Source organism: Corvus hawaiiensis, chromosome 23, assembly GCF_020740725.1.
Source record: "Corvus hawaiiensis isolate bCorHaw1 chromosome 23, bCorHaw1.pri.cur, whole genome shotgun sequence".
NCBI lineage: Eukaryota > Metazoa > Chordata > Aves > Passeriformes > Corvidae > Corvus > Corvus hawaiiensis.
In genome coordinates, this window is record NC_063235.1 from 6,150,838 (window position 1) to 6,167,929 (window position 17,092).

Genomic DNA, 17,092 nt, shown 5'->3' on the forward strand with positions numbered 1-17,092 from the left:
CTATCAGTGAGAATTCAGTGTCCTATTTGATGCTGGTCCTTGTGCTATAAATAGGAAATTTCCCCTTTTATAGTTGCTGAATAATTGTGTGTATGAAATATGAACACAGTTTTCAAAAGAGTGCCTGATAAGCAGCTTGCTGGAACGAAATGGTTGAGAAGGAATTTACAGCACCTGCAGAGCATCGTGTGCTGTGGAAAACATTCAAGGTCAGCCTGAGAGAAACAGGTCACAGCACAGATCCAACTCCAGAGGATCCAGGCTTGAGCTCACAGCTTCTCCACAGCAGCCTCCCCACAGCTCCCCAACAATCCATTTCATGCTCCACACTCAGGTAAGGATCAGAGGCAGCCCAGCTCAGAGGAGCCAAGACTCCTCCATCCCACAGACCAGAAAGCCAGGAGGAGCAGGCAGAACAGGTTTTCAAAACAACAGCAGGCAAGGAGCAGAGGACACAATCCCAGACAAGGAGGAAGAACATAGTTTAACATCCAGCATCAAAAGGAACAAGGGAAGAACACCACAAAGGCCAGAGAGGCACAGGAATGGTAATGGGAGGTACAGAGAGGTAATGAAAACACCTGAGCACAGAGACAGAATGGCGGAGGAGCAGGAGAGCCCAATTATGATGGAAAACCTGTAATTTCTGCAGGAAATGGGTACACACAACCCAACCCTTCCTGGTGCTGGGCCACGGTGCCTGAACACGAGCAGGGCTGCAAGAACTGTGGATAAACAACAACCCTCCATCAGTCCATCAGGAACAGCCTCCTCTGGGGTACCTCAGAGGGTCAGGGTCCCTGTGCAGGCAGGAGAAAGGGAGGCCAGGAAATGCTCTCGTTCCCTGTGTTAGGACAGGCTTTTCCCTGTGAATTTAGAGAGAGGGAGGGATGCCACAAGGTATGAAAGGCAGAAAGCAAACGAGCAGAAGCAGAAGACACAATAATGTGGCTTCCAGTTGCTGCAGGAGGAGAGAAGGAAATAACATCAGCTCCTCCACACACTGGAGATGCAAAGGGAGGAGGAAAAAAAGGGATTACATCAGTTAAAATACTGCAAGGAGCTCTGGACAGAAAGGATACACAGGGGCTCGGTGCTTTCAGCCTCACACACGAAGAAACAGGAGAGAGAACCAGCAAAAAGCACCATTGCTATCGTGATCTAAAGCATTGGACACACTCAGCAAGGAGAAGAGATAAAAGGAATTACAAGCCACATTTCCAGCTGCACAGAACATCCTTGAGATAGGATCAGGCCCCAGGATCCACCCAGCTCAATTGTTAGTTGATGCTGTCATCTGCCTCCTCATCCTCCACGCTGTCTGCAGGTCAAAGAGGACACAGCACCAGATACAAATGTAAAGAGGTTATTTTATTACTGATTCAGAGGTTAGACAAGGCACCATTTGATCTAAAAAGAAATGCAAAAAAAACCAAACCAAATTAAGTGTTATTTTTGCAAGCAATTAAGAAAGTCTCTTTTGCATTTCTTCAGCATTGTGTGAATTCCAGCTTGGTCATGATCACAGAAAAGCCACCCCATTCCCAAGTAAGGCAGGTTTGGACTAGAGCCACAGCCCCTCTGTTCAGCAGCAGAGAATCCTTGAGAAGTCTCTATGCCAGGGTTTAGGAATGCAGCAGAACAAGAAAAACAAAACTTCCAGGAAAAGACCACGGAGTCTCTTTTTCCTTTCCATTTCAGACACGATGAATCATTTGTTCGTTCTGGTCCTCGCTGATAGGAAGCAACTTTAGGAAAAAATCACAGCAAACCTTTCAGTGGCCTCAGAGTACCAAGAGCCCATGAGACAAGCCCTGAAAGTCCTGGAGAAGCCTGGAATAGCTCCTAGCCCTACCCTCCGACAGGTCAAGGACCTGCAGCTGATCACTGAGAGACGTTTCCCCTCTCCACAATTGTTTTGCCTCCACAAACATGATTTCTACGGAGAAGTCTGTCTCCTCTTCACAATGATTCTGCCAAATAAGAAATCCGACCAAAACCCAACCAAATCAGCCCCCCAACCCCTTGTTTACCACCTCCTTCCCCCCCTCCCATCAACCATACCCCCCCTCCCAGCCGCCCCCCCGGCACCCAGGGAAGGGCTGCAATGGGTGATGTAGCAGAGTGTGCAGCGTTTGGTGGTGTCTCATCTGCTTGATGGAGTCACTCAGCTGGAATAAATGGGAACAGAGAGAAAAAAAAAACCATTTAGGGAAAAACAAACAAACAAAATTAAGCATGGTTTATGGCAAAAAAAAAAAAAAAGGCTGGTGAGCTGGATGTGAAGTGAGCACAAGGGAGGAAAGGCATGGAGAGTGGGGGAACATCTTGCTCTTGCTGTAGAGTAAAACCTTGACCAAATCCAGGAATGCCAACTGGCTGGGAACCCTTCGCAGAGTTTAGGGGGCTGCAGCTCTCCCTTTGACTCTCTCAACATAAAAGCTGCTTCCACACAACTTCTTTAGTCACCAAGGTGCCGGGGCAGCTGTAACCCACACTTTCCCACTCCCTGGACCATACCAGTCCCATCCTAAATCCTGACTTCCCAGCACACCAACTCCAGGTGCTGGGGCTGCCAGAGACAGAGCAAGGCCCATCTGGGAATCCCAGGGGACCACAGGCTGCTGGCAAAACCAGCCCTGTTTACTGTCAAAGCCTTTCTCCTCAGTCATGTGCTTTCTAGAGCAACAAGTCAACTGCTTTCGGTTCCCAGTGTTATTTCCAGTTTGCTGGAAGGGAAAAGGTTCTGTCCCTGGAAAGGATGTGAGAGGACAGAGAGGGGATTGTGAGACAGAAGAGAAATTATCAAGGAAAAGAGCAAGGGATTCCTGAGGATTAAACATCTGCTCTGGCCACAGAGCCCACAGCAGCTCAGTGCACAGGATGGAGTGGGCCATCCCGAGAGAGAGAGGAGAGGAGGATACTCAGTAACAGTCAATCAGTAAACACACATGGAATGCCAAAGGACAAAGTTTCATCTGGGCCAATCCATATTTACAGCAAGGTCCTCTAGGAAGGGCTGGAATCCCTCATGGCCAAAGGTCAGTGCCAGCCCTGCAGTGTCACCACGCAGCAGCACAATGCCCCGCAAAGGCCGAGGCACTAAGCACACACAGTGTCCTCAAACACAGCCTGACAGAGCTGCTGGATTTGCTCAAGAAACAGGAACATTTCCATGAGCTCATAACGAAGGTCGTTAGCTCAAGGGCACATGGAGCCAGTGGTTAATAACGCTGTCTCTCGAGCCTTGAGAAATCATTTGTTTTGCAATAAGGCTTTATTATATTTAGACTTTGGGATCAGGAGAAGCTCAACACATCTTCCTCTCCTTGGTCAAAACCAAGACAAGAGTGAAGAGATAAAACCCAAATCCTTTTCTGATCCTCAGGACATCTCAACCTGCCACACAGTAACCGTCAGACTCTGACCACAGATTTCACACTAAAAAGAGCAAGAAGCATCTCACTAATTTGCTATAAATCCCACAAATAAATAAAGGTTGAAACCTCCCACCCCCTCTTTCTGCCCCGCCAAGTGCCAGCAGAACAGGAAGACAGGCTGTACTCCCAGGTAACCTGCCACCCCACAGGGAATAAAACACATACAAGAAGAACACGTTGTCACCCAGCCCCGAGCCAGGCTGCCCCTCCCTGGCTGCTCCCACAGCAACACACACAGAGCAACGCCACGTTTCAATCCTGCAGCTTCACATCTCCTCTGAAATCCTTCCCCCCTATCCCCAACCTTCTCCTAGGCCCCTGGGGGGGTAGCCAGGAGGAGCTGGAAGTACAGTTCCTTCCAGGGAGGTGCATCTCTAGGATGAAACAAAGGCTTTGTGGCCCGAAGGAGCGCAGAGCCCATTTTGGGCAGCTGGAGCCTGGGCTCGCTGCGGCCTCTAGAGGCCAAAATCCCAACATCCACACACAGACTTGACGTTCACATAGTGCGAGATAGAGACCGTTAACAGCTCGTTTAATTACAGAATTAGCACAGCCCTGCCTTGGGCTGCACCACCTCGTGCCTTCCCCTTCTACTCTGCTCAGCTCTTCACCCTCCTTGACCCCAGAGAGACAGAGACAGAGGAAAGAGAGAGGGGGAAAAAAAGCAGAGCCCCGTTCTGGGACAGAGCCCTAAATGAACATAACCAGGTCTTTACATGTTGCTTTCGTGAAGGCTGCCAGGATGCTGGCAAACACCACGTCGGGAGACTGGGAGGCATCCACGGCCGTATGGATCCCTCGCTTGCTGTAGTAGGACACCAGGGGGGAGGTCTGGGTGTGATAGGCCTTCAGCCGGGTTTTCAGGGCCGTTTCGTTATCGTCCGAGCGGCGGATCAGGGGCTCTCCAGTGACCTGGGAGAAGCAAGGGGACAGTCTCCAGCGGGCTGCAGCCTGGGATGCTCCCCACTTCTCTCCCTGCTCCCCTCCTCCAAGGCGGAGCTGCAGAGGAGACCCCAGGTCTGCGGGGGAGACGGAGCGAACCCAGGGCAGCCAGAACAAGTCCCAGAGCAGTCACTGAAGAGAGAAGGGCTCAGCATCATGGTCTTTTCCCCCACACACCATTCTGCTTGCTAAAAGGAGCCTCAAGAGCAGGTGCCAGCTACAGCTGCTCCCCAGGATGGAAAGCAGTCACAACCCACCGCAACTTGAGCTGTGGACAGAGTCCAACAAGTTCTGAGGCTGGCAGAGCCTGGGCCAGCTCTGCAGAATGGCCATGCCCTTCATCCATCCATCCATCCATCCATCCATCCCTCCAGGCCTTGCTCCCTGCAGTGCCGTCGGCTCAGGCTGCCCAAGCAGTTCCCCACGCTCCCCAGAAAGCCAGGACAAGAAGGTACAAGAGAAGGAAAGAAATGAGTTTTTCCAGGGAGAGACTGCAAAGCATCAGCTAAACCCAAAGCAAGGTAAGCTGCGGCCTTGGGAGCTCACATACATCGTCCTTCATGTGCTCTTTCGGGGGTCTGAACTCCTCGTGATACGAGCGGCCACTCGCTGGGTGAATCAGCCTGAGACAGAAAAGAAGTGTCAGCAAAGCAGCCCGGTCAGGACAAGGTCTCCTGAACCTGCCACTCATCAGCACAGAAACATCTGCCACAGCAACACCATCAGCCTTTCACTTGTAAGAAAATTCTCTCCAGTTATTTCTGTACCAAGGGCCTCTTCAGTTTGGAAAAGCAGCTGCGCTGGGAGGTGGAGAAGGGGAGTTTTACTTCCTGCTCTGCTGAGAAAGGGGTCTGGACAACAAGAACACAAGTGAACACACTCCTGACCCTGCAGGAAGTTTGCTGGTGCCCAAATGTATTCAGCGTCCTGTGTAAGGCAGCAATAATAGCTTTGGAGGAGGAGGAGGAACTTAAAGGGTGAGCTGAGATTTTCTACAGAAATCCCTAATCTATAGGGTAAGGAAGGGGCTCTGCTCAAGGCTGGCCCAGGCATGGGGGAAGAGGCGAGGGATCAGGGCAGAAATAGAGACCAGCACCACAGCCAGACCTAAGCACCATGAGGACGACCTGGGATCTGAAATTAGGATGCTGTTCCTTAGACTAGGAAACCCCAGCCCGTGCACTGAGCACTAGGAGGGAAGGATTACCGTCCAGTGATCCTCCGGATCAGCAAGGAGTCGGGAATGCTGAACTCAATGACGGAGTCGAGCTTCTCTCTCCTTTTCTCCAGGAGCTCATCCAGCTGCAACAGCAAACACCCGCCTCAGAGGGGCTGAGGGAGCAGGGACCCCTGGTTTTGAGGGAAGGAGGTGCTGGAGCAGCCCCTGAGCAGGGGCCCACGTACCATCTCTGCCTGTTTCACCGTGCGGGGGAAGCCGTCCAGGAGGAACCCGTTCTTGCAGGGAGGGGAGTCCAGGTTGTTCTCAATCAGCTCCACCACCATCTCATCGCTCACCTGCAGAGGGGAGACAGGTGTGTGGTCAGCAGGACACCCTGAATTTACACACAGCAGCTGCCCTTGTGCACAGGGTGGGATTTTTGGAGGTTGTCCTGCGCAAGGCCAAGGGTTGGGCTCGGTAATTCTTGTGTGTCCCTTCTAACTCAGGATATTCTGTGATGCCATGATTCATGTCAATGCTCAGGCTGCCTGTTCAGACCTGCCCACATCAGGGAAGCACTCCCTGCAACACCAGGACATGGGCAGTGCCACATTTCACTCCAGGGACACTCCAGCCCATGCAGGGACTTGGAGCAGCACTGTAACCTCACTGTTACAAAGGTTGCTGTATCGCAAGGAACGCTGTCAGCTCAAACTCCTCAGATTGTTATTTTTTTTAAAAACCAAATCACAATACAAAATATCGACATAACCTTGATTTCCTGTTACTTTGTACCTTCACCCACACATCCCCCTTGGAAGGCAGGCCTGGGCAGGAAGGGCAGAGCAGCCGAGTTGCTCATTGACTCCCATAAACCTCGTGTGAAGGTAAAGGCCCAATAGTTGCTGACAAGCTCTGGCTTCACTGGGTAGTTTTTTCCCATCTAACAATCTCGGCATACCGCTGGGATTAGTGCCTTTTCCACACTGCAGCACTCACAGGTGCTGCAGCCCCAAGGAAGGCTGTTTATTTGGGAGCAGCTCTCTTCAGCAGCGCTGCTTTCTCCAGCACACACAGCTGGGACCCAGCAGGATTTGGGACCAGGCTGTCACAACACACAAACAACAGCCCTGCAGGCAGAGGGGGTAAGCAAAAAGTCATTTCTGTGACTTCCTGATTACACCCTTCGGAGAAAAGAGATCCTGAGCATAAAGCCCATGCCGAAATGCTGCCGTGCTCCCGGCTGAGTTATCACAGAGCTGCGGGATGTACCTGTGGAGCAGCCTGGAGCTGGCTGCCACACGCACACACGTGGCAGATACCACCAGCCTGGCCTGATAACGTCCCTATCTTTCATAACCAGCTGGGTATTGCAGGCTCGGTGTTGCAATGAGCTCTGAGCAGAAGTGAGATAAGGCTGCTCTCCCCATCTGGGGCCTGCAGATTCTCCCCGGGGTGTTACGAGCCCATGGTGGCCGCAGTGATGCCCGAGATCTGCCCCACACTGGGGCAAGTCACTGCAATTTATGGTCCCTCAAGTTTCCCTGAGATATTTCAGTCGTTTGGATGAGATAATTAGACCCTCAGAAAATGAATGTCAGAGATTCTAACTCGTGTTTCTTGGGGATCCAAAGTGTCTCTCTCACACAGCAGCTGCTGTAACTACCACAGCAACACCTTTAAGTCTCTTTTCACCTTACAGTTACAGGTGAATCGAGCTTATGCAAGAGCTGGGATGCAGATGAACCCTCTGAAGTGACACCTGGAGTTCAGGTATCACGTGAAGAGAGACAGGGGCCGCAAAACACGGCTGTAACATCCTGCAGCTCCAAGGATACACTGTCACCTCAGTGTTCAGGAGCCAGAAAATTGCCAGCCAGACCACACCCCCTAAAAGATAAAAACAACCCAGGGCCACAGGCTGCTGGTAAGCAAATAGTAATTTTGAAGAGGAAGGAAGTTTTTATAGGATGCTTCTCCTGCAGGGTGATAACAAGGAAAGCCCCCACCCCATCCCTACCTTTACCCTGCAATCTGCCTTCACCCTGCAATCTGCCTTCACCCTGCAATCTGCCTTCCTACACTAATTAGTTTTGCCACGGAGAATTCTAATTAGGAGGTGGATTTTGTCTGCTCTCATTCCACGTGCTGCCAGCCCTTCCCAGCACATTCCCCGCGACCCACCAGCTTCCCCGCATCCATCGTCTCCTTGAGCCGCTTGCCCAGCTCGGAGCCCGAGGCCACCATGGCCCGCAGCATGTCGCCGGTAGCCAAGTGGCACACGCAGTAGGTCTCGGCCAGCTTCGGGGCCTGCGGAAGAGGACAGAGGTGAGACCGGACCTCGGAGGCTGAGGATCCCCGCCCCGGTGGGGCCCGTGGCAGCGGGACAGTCGCTGACCGGCCAGCACGTGGCAGGGCCCGGCACAGAGCCCCGGCGCTCAGCGAGCAGGGCCAGGCACCGGCTCCCCGCGGCCGGCCCTAGTCCGGGACAAAGGCATCCGGGACAAAGAGCCCCGCCGAGCGGGCCCCTGGAAGCAGGACACGACCGAGCCCCCGGCGGAGGGGAGGCCCGCGGCCGCACGAACACACCGCACACCCCGATCCCTCGGCGGCGAACGGGAGGCCGGACGGCCGCGTCCCTCCTCGCGGGGGTCACACGCCGGGTGCCGGGTGTGGGGAAGGCCGGGCGGGACGATCCCGCCGGCCGCTCTCGGCACAGTCCCCCGCATCCCCCTCACCTGCGTGCCCTTGCCGGCGCCGGGCGGGCCCAGCAGCACGGCGCGGATGCCGTGCCGGATCCCCGCGGCCGGGACCTGCCCGCGGCCGCCCCCCGCCTGCGCGCTCGGAGCCATGGCCGCCGCCGACTGCGCGCCCGGCCCGCGCCTCGTGGGCGGGGACACCGCGGGGTGGGCGTGGTTATGCAGATGAGGGCGGTGGGTATGCAAATGAGACGCAGGCTTTTGCGGTGAGTGGGCGGGGTTATCGCGGAAGTGGGCGGGGTTATCGCCGGAGTGGGCGGGGCCAAACCGCGGTGGGCGGGGCTTCGCGGCGCCACGTGGGGCGCTCGGTGCCGCCGCGCTCGGGCCCGGCTGTCCCCGGGTTCTGGGCGCGGTGAGGCCGCGCCTCGAGTGCTGCGTCCGGTTCTGCGCCGCTCGGTTCAAGAAGGACATTGAGCTGCTGGAATATGTCCAGAGAAGGGCAACGGAGCTGGAGTACAAGGCTGATGAGGAGCGGCTGAGGGAGCTGGGGCGGTTGAGCCAGGAGAAAAGGAGGTTCAGGGGTGTCCTTATCACTCTCTACATCTACCTGAAAGGAGTTTGGAGCCAGGTGGGGGTAGGGCTTGTCTCCCAGGCAACTAGTGACAGGACAAGAGGACAGAGTCTTAAGCTATGCAGGGGGAGGTTTAGGTTGGCCATTAAGGAGGATTTATTCACAGGAGGGGTGATTAGACATTGGAACGGGCTGTCCAGGGAGGTGGTGGAGTCACCATCCCTGGAAGTGTTAAGGAAAGACTGGATGTGGCACTTAGGGCCGTGGTCCAGTTGTGGTGTTCGGTCACAGTTGGACTTCGTGATCTCAGAGATCTTTTCCAGCCTAATCGATTCTGTGATTCTGAGCTGTGCTGGCCCTGGCGCTGCCTGGGATGGGCTCAGTGCCCTGCTCTGCGTGAGCTGTGCATCACGACACTGCCCAGCACATCCAGGAGGGACTGGCACTGCAGGGCTCTGCATCTCTCTGTTCTCCCAGCCTCTCTGCATGGCCCCCACATCCTACACAGCACAGTCCAGCGCTGGTGATGGGCCAGAGCACCAGGAAAACAGGCCAGGATCTCACAGCAGACAAGAGCTGCCTTGGCCCCTGTTGCCAGGAGAGTCTGTGGCAAAGCCAAGACCACAGTGTTGGATACAGAAACCCAGGTTAAGTTGGTCCTTCTCACTCCCCCCTCAGTGGGGGCAGCTACCGCTCCCCAGACAGAACATTGGCTCCTCAGCAACACCAGAGAGAGACCTCCAAATTTAGCAAGAAGAACTAAAAAAATCCCTGCTGAGCCCGTCCTGTGTGTGGGATGGAGCAGTGGCACCATTTCCAAGCGCATGAAAGCAGCAAAGACAGGTCTCGCAGACCAGACAGAGCATCTGCATGGATGGCAGGGCTGGATCTGCTGCTGGGGCACCCCCCAAAACCAGCAGCAGCTCAGCAAGGGCAGGATCAGTCCCTGACATCTTCCCCACTACCTCCCCCTCTCCAGAGTCCCAGCCAAACACCACTCAGCCTTTAATCTGCAGGAAGCCTGGTTTCCCTGGCAGCAGCATTTCCGAGGTATTTTGGGCTCTCTTCCCTGCGAGGGTCCCCGTGCTCAGGATGCGCAGCCGCGGGAAGCAGGGCCGGGCTGCCAGGCTGGGGACGAGCTGCCGGCACGGCGGGGACCCGGTGAGAGCCCGGGGTGACTGCTGGGGGCAGCCCCAGCCCTGGGAGAGGGTGGGCGAGGAGGGGGAGCGTTCTCCAAAAAGGATGAAGGATGCTCGGAGGCGGCTCAGCCAATGGGGTGGCTGGATTTGGTTGTCATGGTTGCGGTTGGGAGGCAGAGCAGGGAGGCAGTGCTGGCAGAGAAGGGGTGCAGAGCCCCCTCATCCTCTGCAGGGGCTTGGGGCAGGCAAGGAGCCGGGGCAGGACGAGCAGCCGGCCCTGGGGCCGGTTCATTCTCTTGGGAGACCCATGGCAGAATCTGTTTAAATGCTTTCTGAGGTGAGGGGGCTCTGGGGGGGCTGTGGGGGAGCTGTTTTGCCTGGCACAGTGAGGAGGGAGCTGTAGAGTGCCTGTGGTTGCTGGATTTGGGGATGGGGGTGGAGGGCATGGTGCTGTCAGTGTCTCTCTCAGCCCCTGCACTGCTTCTGCCCAGAGACCCCGGACCCCCACGCACAGCTACACCTCGGGCTGCTGCGGGAGCTCGGCGTTCCTCGGGGAGCCCCCCTGACAGTGCACCAGGACACCTGGGAGGGACAGCTGGACGGTGGTAAGGAGGGGGTGTCCGAGGCTGGGGCACGTGTTCCGACAGGAATGACCCCTTTCATCCCTTCTGTGCCCGACCAGGGTGGGCTGGGTGCTGTTTGGTGAAGGGTAGAGCTGGAGGAATTGCTCTCCTTTCCTGAATTCGAAGCTCTAAGAGCTTCGAAACATGTTTTTTCACCTCATTCCCCATCTCTGGAATTCGCTGGTGGTGCTTGCTCAATGCATTACAACATCCTGCTGCTCCGGGGTCGGTGTGGTCTTTCTCCCAGTGCCCCCCTGGAATGCTGTCAGGAGGTCTGTGTGGGGAGGAGGTGGTGAGCAGCTCTGAGAAACAAAACCTCTGCCTCCTGCTCACTTCAAATCAGAGAGACTGTGCTCCTGGAAGAGCCCTGTGGCTAGACCTGGATTATTGGAGTGGAAATGTTCCCTGCTAGCTCATCAGCTCCCTGGGTTATGGGACGGGCTGGATCCGGGGCAGGAGATTGTTAAAGCTAAGGGTGTGAGCTCAAAGGTAAAGATCTTCTAGGATGAGCCAGAAAACTCCGTGCAGCTCAACTGTCCCCTTGTTCCACACCCTGTGTCGTGGGAGAGCCGTGAAAGAGGACCCACAGCACGGATCCAGGCTGGCCTGAGGTGGTGTCAGTGAGCAGCCTGTGCTGGGGTTTTCTACTGGGAAAGTATGTCCACGAGACTTCAGCTTTTGGGAATCCATAAGGGATGTTCGCCCCATTGAGCACTCAGCAGATCCAGCTGCATTCCAGAGCGTGAAGGGGCCTGTCCTGGCCTCTAAAGGCACCTCTCCTCTTTGTGGTGCAGTTGGCTTTGTTGTTCGCTGTGCTGGTGCCTGCTGATGGAGACAAGGCTGCTGTGTGCCAAAACAGAGCTCTGAACTGCAGAGAAATGTGTCTCCTCCCCCGGAGGAGATGCTGTAACCCACAGCAGGGCTCTGCTGAGGCGCTGGTTTGGAGCAGAGCAGCACAGAGCTCTACCCAGGGGCACCCCTGGCTGCGGGCTGGGTGGTCCCTGCTGATGGAGCTTCTGGACCCTTCCTCTAATATTCCCTTTCTTTTCCCAGTGTGTCTCATCCTTAGAATCCATCCCCTACTCCAGGAGGCTTTAAACGAGCATCATCACACCCTGAACATCACACCATGAACGGGTACCTGAACAAATCCCATTTCCTGATGGTGGAGGAAGGCTTCACCACCAGAGACCTCCTGGAGAACCTCCTGGGGGAGCTGTGCCAAGAGGTGAGGGCTGATGCTCTGCTGCTGCCTTTGGAAAAGGCACTGCTGGAGCTGCTGCTCACTCCAGCTGTCCCCTAGAGCGACCACCAGGCCTTCTTCGTGGCAGACCTTGGGGACATCGTCAAGAAACACCTGCGTTTCCTGAAGGCCTTGCCCCGAGTGAAGCCCTATTTCCCAGTTAAATGCAACGGCAGCGAAGGGGTGATTCGGCTGCTGGCAGAGCTGGGGGCAGGATTCGCCTGTGCCAACAAGGTAGGGCTGTGGGAGGACAGCTCTGGGGGAAATGTTTGTGGGCGAGTGGCAGAGCTCACCCTCCTTTCCTAAGTCTCTGCTCTAGGTGACATTTACAGGGGCAGGAGTCTCCCTCTGCTGTCAGAACCCTCCTGACACAGCCCAGAAATCCTTGTCCTCTCTGTGGTGTTCCCTTTGGCCGACATTCCTGTCCCTGGGGTGCCACTGCCACAGCTGTCCAACTCTCCGTGTCCTTAGGGCTGAGCCTAAAGCTCTTTGCTCCCTCCTGCTTGTCATTTGCAACAGCCAGATTTCCAGGGAGAAGCCAAGATTAAATCACTTTTATGTAATTAAATAGGACGTGTTTCCAGGAGGAGAAAGTGCAGGAGTTGTCCCAGCTCAGACCAGGGGTCAGCCCCAGGCCTGCTCACCCCACTTGTTTCCTCTGCCGTTCTCATGGTGTTTTTAAACACCTTGCCACAACCTGTCCACACCAGGACGAAGTCCACTGTGATCCCTCTGAGCTCTGCTAGCTTTTCCCTGGAAAAGCCCAGGCTGCCACGCTGGCGCTTTGCCCTCCTCAGCGCTGCAACCTGGCCAAGACCCAGAGCTGGTGGCTGGTCCAGACCCAGGTCCTGGGGACCTGCTGCACGTGTCCCCTTCTCCCTGCAGGCAGAGATCAGCCGGGTTCAAGGCATTGGGGTCCCAGCTGAGAAGATCTTCTACAGCAGCCCCTGCAAGCAGGTCGCCCACATCAGGTACGCGGCCACCCACGGGGTCAGGCTGATGGCCTTCGACAACGAGGTGGAGCTGAGCAAGGTGGCCAGGAGCCACCCCCGTGCCAGGTGGGTGTCTGGCAGTGCCACTGGAGTGGGAGCTGGAGGAGGGGATGGCCAGGGGGCTGTGGGGTGCAAGAGGAGGCTGTAGAAGGGGGGTGTCAGTCTCTTCTCCCAGGTGATAGGACAAGAGGAAATGGCCTCAAGCTGTGCCAGGGGAGGTTTAGATTGAATATGGGGAAAAATCTGATCGTGAAAGGGTGGTCAGGCAGTGGAGCAGGCTGCCCAGGGAAATGGTGGAACCAACATCTGTGGAAGCATTCAAAAAACTCGTAGATGTGGTGCTCAGGGACGTGGTTTAGTGCTGGAGTTAAGAGTTGGGGTTAATATTTGGACTCAGTGGTCTTTGAGGGCTTTCCCAGCCCTCCAAGGCTTTTCCTTTCATGATTCTGTGATTCCAAGACAACACAGTGTGGCTTTGTTGTGCAGGATGTTGTTGGGGATCACTGCTGACTCCATCCCTTCTGCCCACCCGAGCATGACCTTCGGGACCACGCTGAAATCCTGCCGGCACCTGCTGGAGACGGCGAAGGAACAGGCTGTGGAGGTTGTTGGCATCAGGTACAGCACATGGGCCTTCCTCTGTAGGGTGCTCAGCCCCCCTGGATCAGCATCTGGAGAGCTCTGCCCTGCTGGAACAATGCAGTGCTCCAGCTGCTCTGCTTAGGAGTGAGGTGAAGGCAGGGATTTGCTGTTGGGATGAGCTTGTTGGCACCAAATTGGGGCAGGTTTGACCCTAAGAAAGGCTCTGTGGGTCTGGTTTGGGATGGTGAATGGGAAGCTGCCCCCAGTGCTGTGTTCCCTCTGCTCTCTGGGGATAATCAAACCCTGCTGAAACGGGGTCTGTGCCCTCAGCTTCCACCTTGGGAGCCGTGGCCTGGAGCCCCAGACCTTCACCCAGGCCGTGGCCACAGCACAGCTGGTGTTTGACGTGGCCACAGAGCTGGGATTCCGAATGCACCTCCTGGACATCGGGGGCGGCTTCCCCGGCACCGAGGACACCAGAGCCCCTCTCGAAGAGGTACAAACCTGCCCGAGGCTGGAAGCTCTCCCCAGCTCCCTGCAGAGTTCCGAGCTAACCAAGAGGACGCTGCTTCTCCTTCCCACACAGATCTCTGCCGTGATAAACTCCGCCCTGGATCTGTACTTCCCCGAGGGCTGTGGGGTGGACGTGGTTGCCAGGCCTGGGCGCTACTATGTCACCTCAGCCTTCACCTTGGCTGTCAGCATCACTGCCTTGGAGGAGATTCCCATGGAGCAGCCTGGCTCTGACGGTAGGTGTGACAGCGGGATGTGTCCCCCCGTGTCCCCGAGCCCCCCTGAGCCCCGTCCCTGCTCCGCTGCAGAGGAAGAGTGTGGCAGCAGGAAGAGCCTCATCTATCACCTCAGCGACGGCATCTACGGCGCCTTCAGCTGCCTCCTGTTCGACAGCCCCTGCCCCAGGCCTCGGCTGCACAAGGTGAGGGGCTCACCTACCTTGGGGACAGCCCAGGATGTCCCTCACGTTGGCTGGCATCACCTCAGCCCACCCCATGCCACAGGGGAGCAGAGCATGGGCACGCTGTAGCCAGTCCATGGGCTGCTGGGGGGTCACTGTGACACTGGGACATCCTCATCCCTGTGTCTGCTGCGTGATTTTCACCTGCCAGAGACCCTGCCCAGAGCACCCCTGGCACAGCAGCAGCCTGCGGGGCCCCCCGGGGCACGGCGAGGATCGCATCGCTGACGGGCTGCAGCTGCCCCAGCTGCACGTGGGGGACTGGCTGGTTTTTGGGAACATGGGAGCCTACACCATCACAACATCGTCCCTGCTCACCGGGTGTCCCCAGCCGCAGGTCACCTACGCCATGTCCCGCATGGCCTGGTAAGAGATGGGGAGGGTGAGAGGGCAGGGCTGGATCCTGGGGGAGGTGCTGGCTTCTCCTCCACCTGGGCTCTGGGCCCGAGGGAGAGGGTGAAATCTGAATCACAGAACCTGGAAATTCAGGGTAAAATCATGGCCTCGGAGGCAAAAATCCTACTTTTTTAATATTCTCAAACTTGAGCCAGTTTTTTCGCTGGAGAAGCCACAGGCAGCTCACCTCTGGCTGTTCTGAGGGACACGAGAGCCACAGGCAGCTCACCTCTGGCTGTTCTGGGATACACAAGAGCCCTGGATTGTCCCCTTCTCATTCCCAGGGGGCTGCTCCTTCCCCTGGCTCCCCCTCAGGTGTCTCCATTTGCAGGAAAGCCGTCCAGCTCTTCCAGGAAAAGCCACCCCAGACAGAAGACGACCGTGAGAGCCTCTGCACCCCTCTGTCCTGCGGCTGGGAGATGGCAGAGACACTTTGTGTCACCCCTGCCTTCGCTCCTGCCGGCATCATCTGAGCTCTGCTGGGGAAGGAGCCACGCTGGGAAAGGTCCTGTGGTGGTACTGGCAGGGGAAATGTCCCATAATTGTATCAGGGTGGGAAAAATCCCTCGGCAGCGCCGGGGGAAAAGGTGCCACAGTGGTACTGGAGGGATAAAGATCCTCCAGCAATGCCATGGTGGGAAATATCCCATGGCAGTACCAGAAGGGAGAGGTCCTGTGGTGGTGCCAGAGGGGGAAAGGATCCCATGGCAGTGCCAGGGAGGGAGAAGGTGCCATCCCGCCTCTGGCATCGCCCCTCTCCGCTCTCACGGACTTGGAAGTGAATCCTGCTCCATAAATCCTGCTCCTCCAGCTCGTGCGGTGTGCGTGTGCCTTCCCCAGGGGTTCGGCAGGTTTGGGCTCTGCTTTTAAGGGTGGTGGTGGTAATTGCTAGCCCAGCGTTGGCTTCAGGGCTCGGCTGAGGAAGCCCCCGGCTCTTCCTCCCCGCCCTGCGCCCGAGGTGGTGCAGAATCCCTCTGCAATCAGCATTTAATTGCTCGTTAGGGAGGGCGGGGCCATTCACCCAAACCTTGGGTGCTGTTCAGGCATCCAGAGGGACCCCTGGGATTTTGGGGGGGGTGTGCAAATAGGGGATGGGTTTAGGTTTTGTGGGAGGAAAACCCAGGCCTTGTGGCACCTCCCTGGCTCCTCGTCAGCCCTCACGAAGGCTCCTGCCCTGGGTGCAGCCCCTGTGACAACCTGAAGGCCAGGGACTGGGAGAACTGGGAGCCACTGGGAGAAAGGGGGTGGGGGGGGGAAACTGAGAGAACTGGGAGGCACTGGGAGGACCCTGGCTCATGGGAATGGGATGCACCAGGAGTAATGGGACACTGGGGGATACTGGGTGACGCTGAGGTGGAGGCACTGGGAGTGCTGGGGGTGTGCGTTGGTCAGATCTCCCTTAATGTCCAGGTTTGGGGACTCAGAGCACTGGAAGGACTCTGGGATGAGTATACTGGGAGCACTGGGAGAACACTGGGAGAACACTGGGAGCACTGGGAGCATTGGGAGAACAGTGGGAGGACCCTGGGGGGACACTGGGAGGACCCTGGGGGGACACTGGGGGGACACTGGAGGGACACTGGGGGGACACTGGGGGGACACTGGGGCACTTGGAGGACACTGGGAGGACACTGGGGCACTGGGAGGACACTGGGGGGACACTGGGAGGACACTGGGAGCACTGGGAGGGCACTGGGAGGACACTGGGAGCACTGGGGGACACTGGGGGGACACTGGGAGCACTGGGAGGACACTGGGAGGTCACTGGGAGAACACTGTGGGGACATTGGGAGTACTGGGAGGACACAGGGGCACTGTGGGGACACTGGGGGGACACTGGGAGCACTGGGAGGGCACTGGGGGGACACTGGGAGCACTGGGGGACACTGGGGGGACACTGGGAGCACTGGGGGGACACTGGGAGGACACTGGGGGGACACTGGGAGTACTGGAAGGACACAGGGGCACTGTGGGGACACTGTGGGGACACTGGGAGCACTGGGAGGACACTGGGAGGACACTGGGGGGACACTGGGAGTACTGGGAGGACAGAGGGGCACTGTGGGGACACTGTGGGGACACTGGGAGCACTGGGAGGACACTGGGAGGACACTGGGGGGACACTGGGAGTACTGGAAGGACACGGGCACTGTGGGGACACTGTGGGGACACTGGGAGTACTGGGAGGGCACTGGGAGGGCACTGGGGGGACACTGGGAGCACTGGGGGGACACTGGGAGGACACTGGGGGGACACTGGGAGTACTGGGAGGACACAGGGGCACTGTGGGGACACTGGGGGGACACTGGGAGTACTGGGAGGACACAGGGGCA

The 17,092-nt window shown here is 56.8% G+C and overlaps 2 protein-coding genes across 6 annotated transcripts; one reads left to right on the forward strand and one right to left on the reverse strand.

Annotated features, from left to right (window-relative positions):
* Positions 1–1,350: 1,350 nt before the first annotated feature.
* Positions 1,351–8,409, reverse strand: AK2 (adenylate kinase 2). 2 transcript variants are annotated; one of them, XM_048326771.1, is made up of 7 exons: positions 8,280–8,405; positions 7,726–7,851; positions 5,787–5,897; positions 5,590–5,684; positions 4,933–5,005; positions 4,157–4,352; positions 1,351–2,171 (listed from the first exon to the last, which is right to left on the reverse strand). In XM_048326771.1, the coding sequence occupies exons 1-7, from the start codon at positions 8,391–8,393 to the stop codon at positions 2,164–2,166; spliced, it is 723 nt and encodes a 240-aa protein (XP_048182728.1). In that variant the 5' UTR covers positions 8,394–8,405; the 3' UTR covers positions 1,351–2,163. The 2 variants fall into 2 exon arrangements, with proteins under 2 accessions (XP_048182728.1, XP_048182727.1); XM_048326770.1 differs by lacking the exon at positions 1,351–2,171 and having other exon boundaries at positions 3,259–4,352; positions 8,280–8,409.
* Positions 8,410–9,869: 1,460 nt separating this feature from the next.
* On the forward strand, positions 9,870–15,569 carry AZIN2 (antizyme inhibitor 2). 4 transcript variants are annotated; one of them, XM_048327341.1, is made up of 11 exons: positions 10,116–10,287; positions 10,442–10,555; positions 11,627–11,801; positions 11,877–12,050; positions 12,702–12,874; positions 13,295–13,426; positions 13,721–13,886; positions 13,977–14,139; positions 14,212–14,324; positions 14,515–14,729; positions 15,091–15,569. In XM_048327341.1, exons 3-11 carry the CDS (start codon positions 11,703–11,705, stop codon positions 15,230–15,232), a joined length of 1,377 nt encoding a protein of 458 aa, XP_048183298.1. In that variant the 5' UTR covers positions 10,116–10,287; positions 10,442–10,555; positions 11,627–11,702; the 3' UTR covers positions 15,233–15,569. The 4 variants fall into 4 exon arrangements, with proteins under 4 accessions (XP_048183295.1, XP_048183296.1, XP_048183297.1 ...); XM_048327338.1 differs by lacking the exon at positions 10,116–10,287 and adding an exon at positions 9,870–9,972 and having other exon boundaries at positions 13,977–14,324; XM_048327339.1 differs by having other exon boundaries at positions 10,112–10,287; positions 10,444–10,555; positions 13,977–14,324.
* Positions 15,570–17,092: the final 1,523 nt, after the last annotated feature.

What these genes read in the sequence shown, in the direction of transcription:
- AK2 (XM_048326770.1), bottom strand. Translation starts at nt 8,393, where the DNA reads ATGGCTCCGAGCGCGCAGGCGGGGGGCGGCCGCGGGCAGGTCCCGGCC. An exon ending in GCGCCGGCAAGGGCACGCAG is followed by an intron (nt 7,852 to 8,279) that starts GTGAGGGGGATG and finishes CCTCTTCCGCAG; the next exon opens with GCCCCGAAGCTGGCCGAGAC. An exon ending in CGGTGAAACAGGCAGAGATG is followed by an intron (nt 5,685 to 5,786) that starts GTACGTGGGCCC and finishes TTGCTGTTGCAG; the next exon opens with CTGGATGAGCTCCTGGAGAA.
- AZIN2 (XM_048327338.1), top strand. Translation starts at nt 11,703, where the DNA reads ATGAACGGGTACCTGAACAAATCCCATTTCCTGATGGTGGAGGAAGGC. An exon ending in AGGAGCCACCCCCGTGCCAG is followed by an intron (nt 12,875 to 13,294) that starts GTGGGTGTCTGG and finishes TTTGTTGTGCAG; the next exon opens with GATGTTGTTGGGGATCACTG. An exon ending in CCAGGCCTCGGCTGCACAAG is followed by an intron (nt 14,325 to 14,514) that starts GTGAGGGGCTCA and finishes TTCACCTGCCAG; the next exon opens with AGACCCTGCCCAGAGCACCC.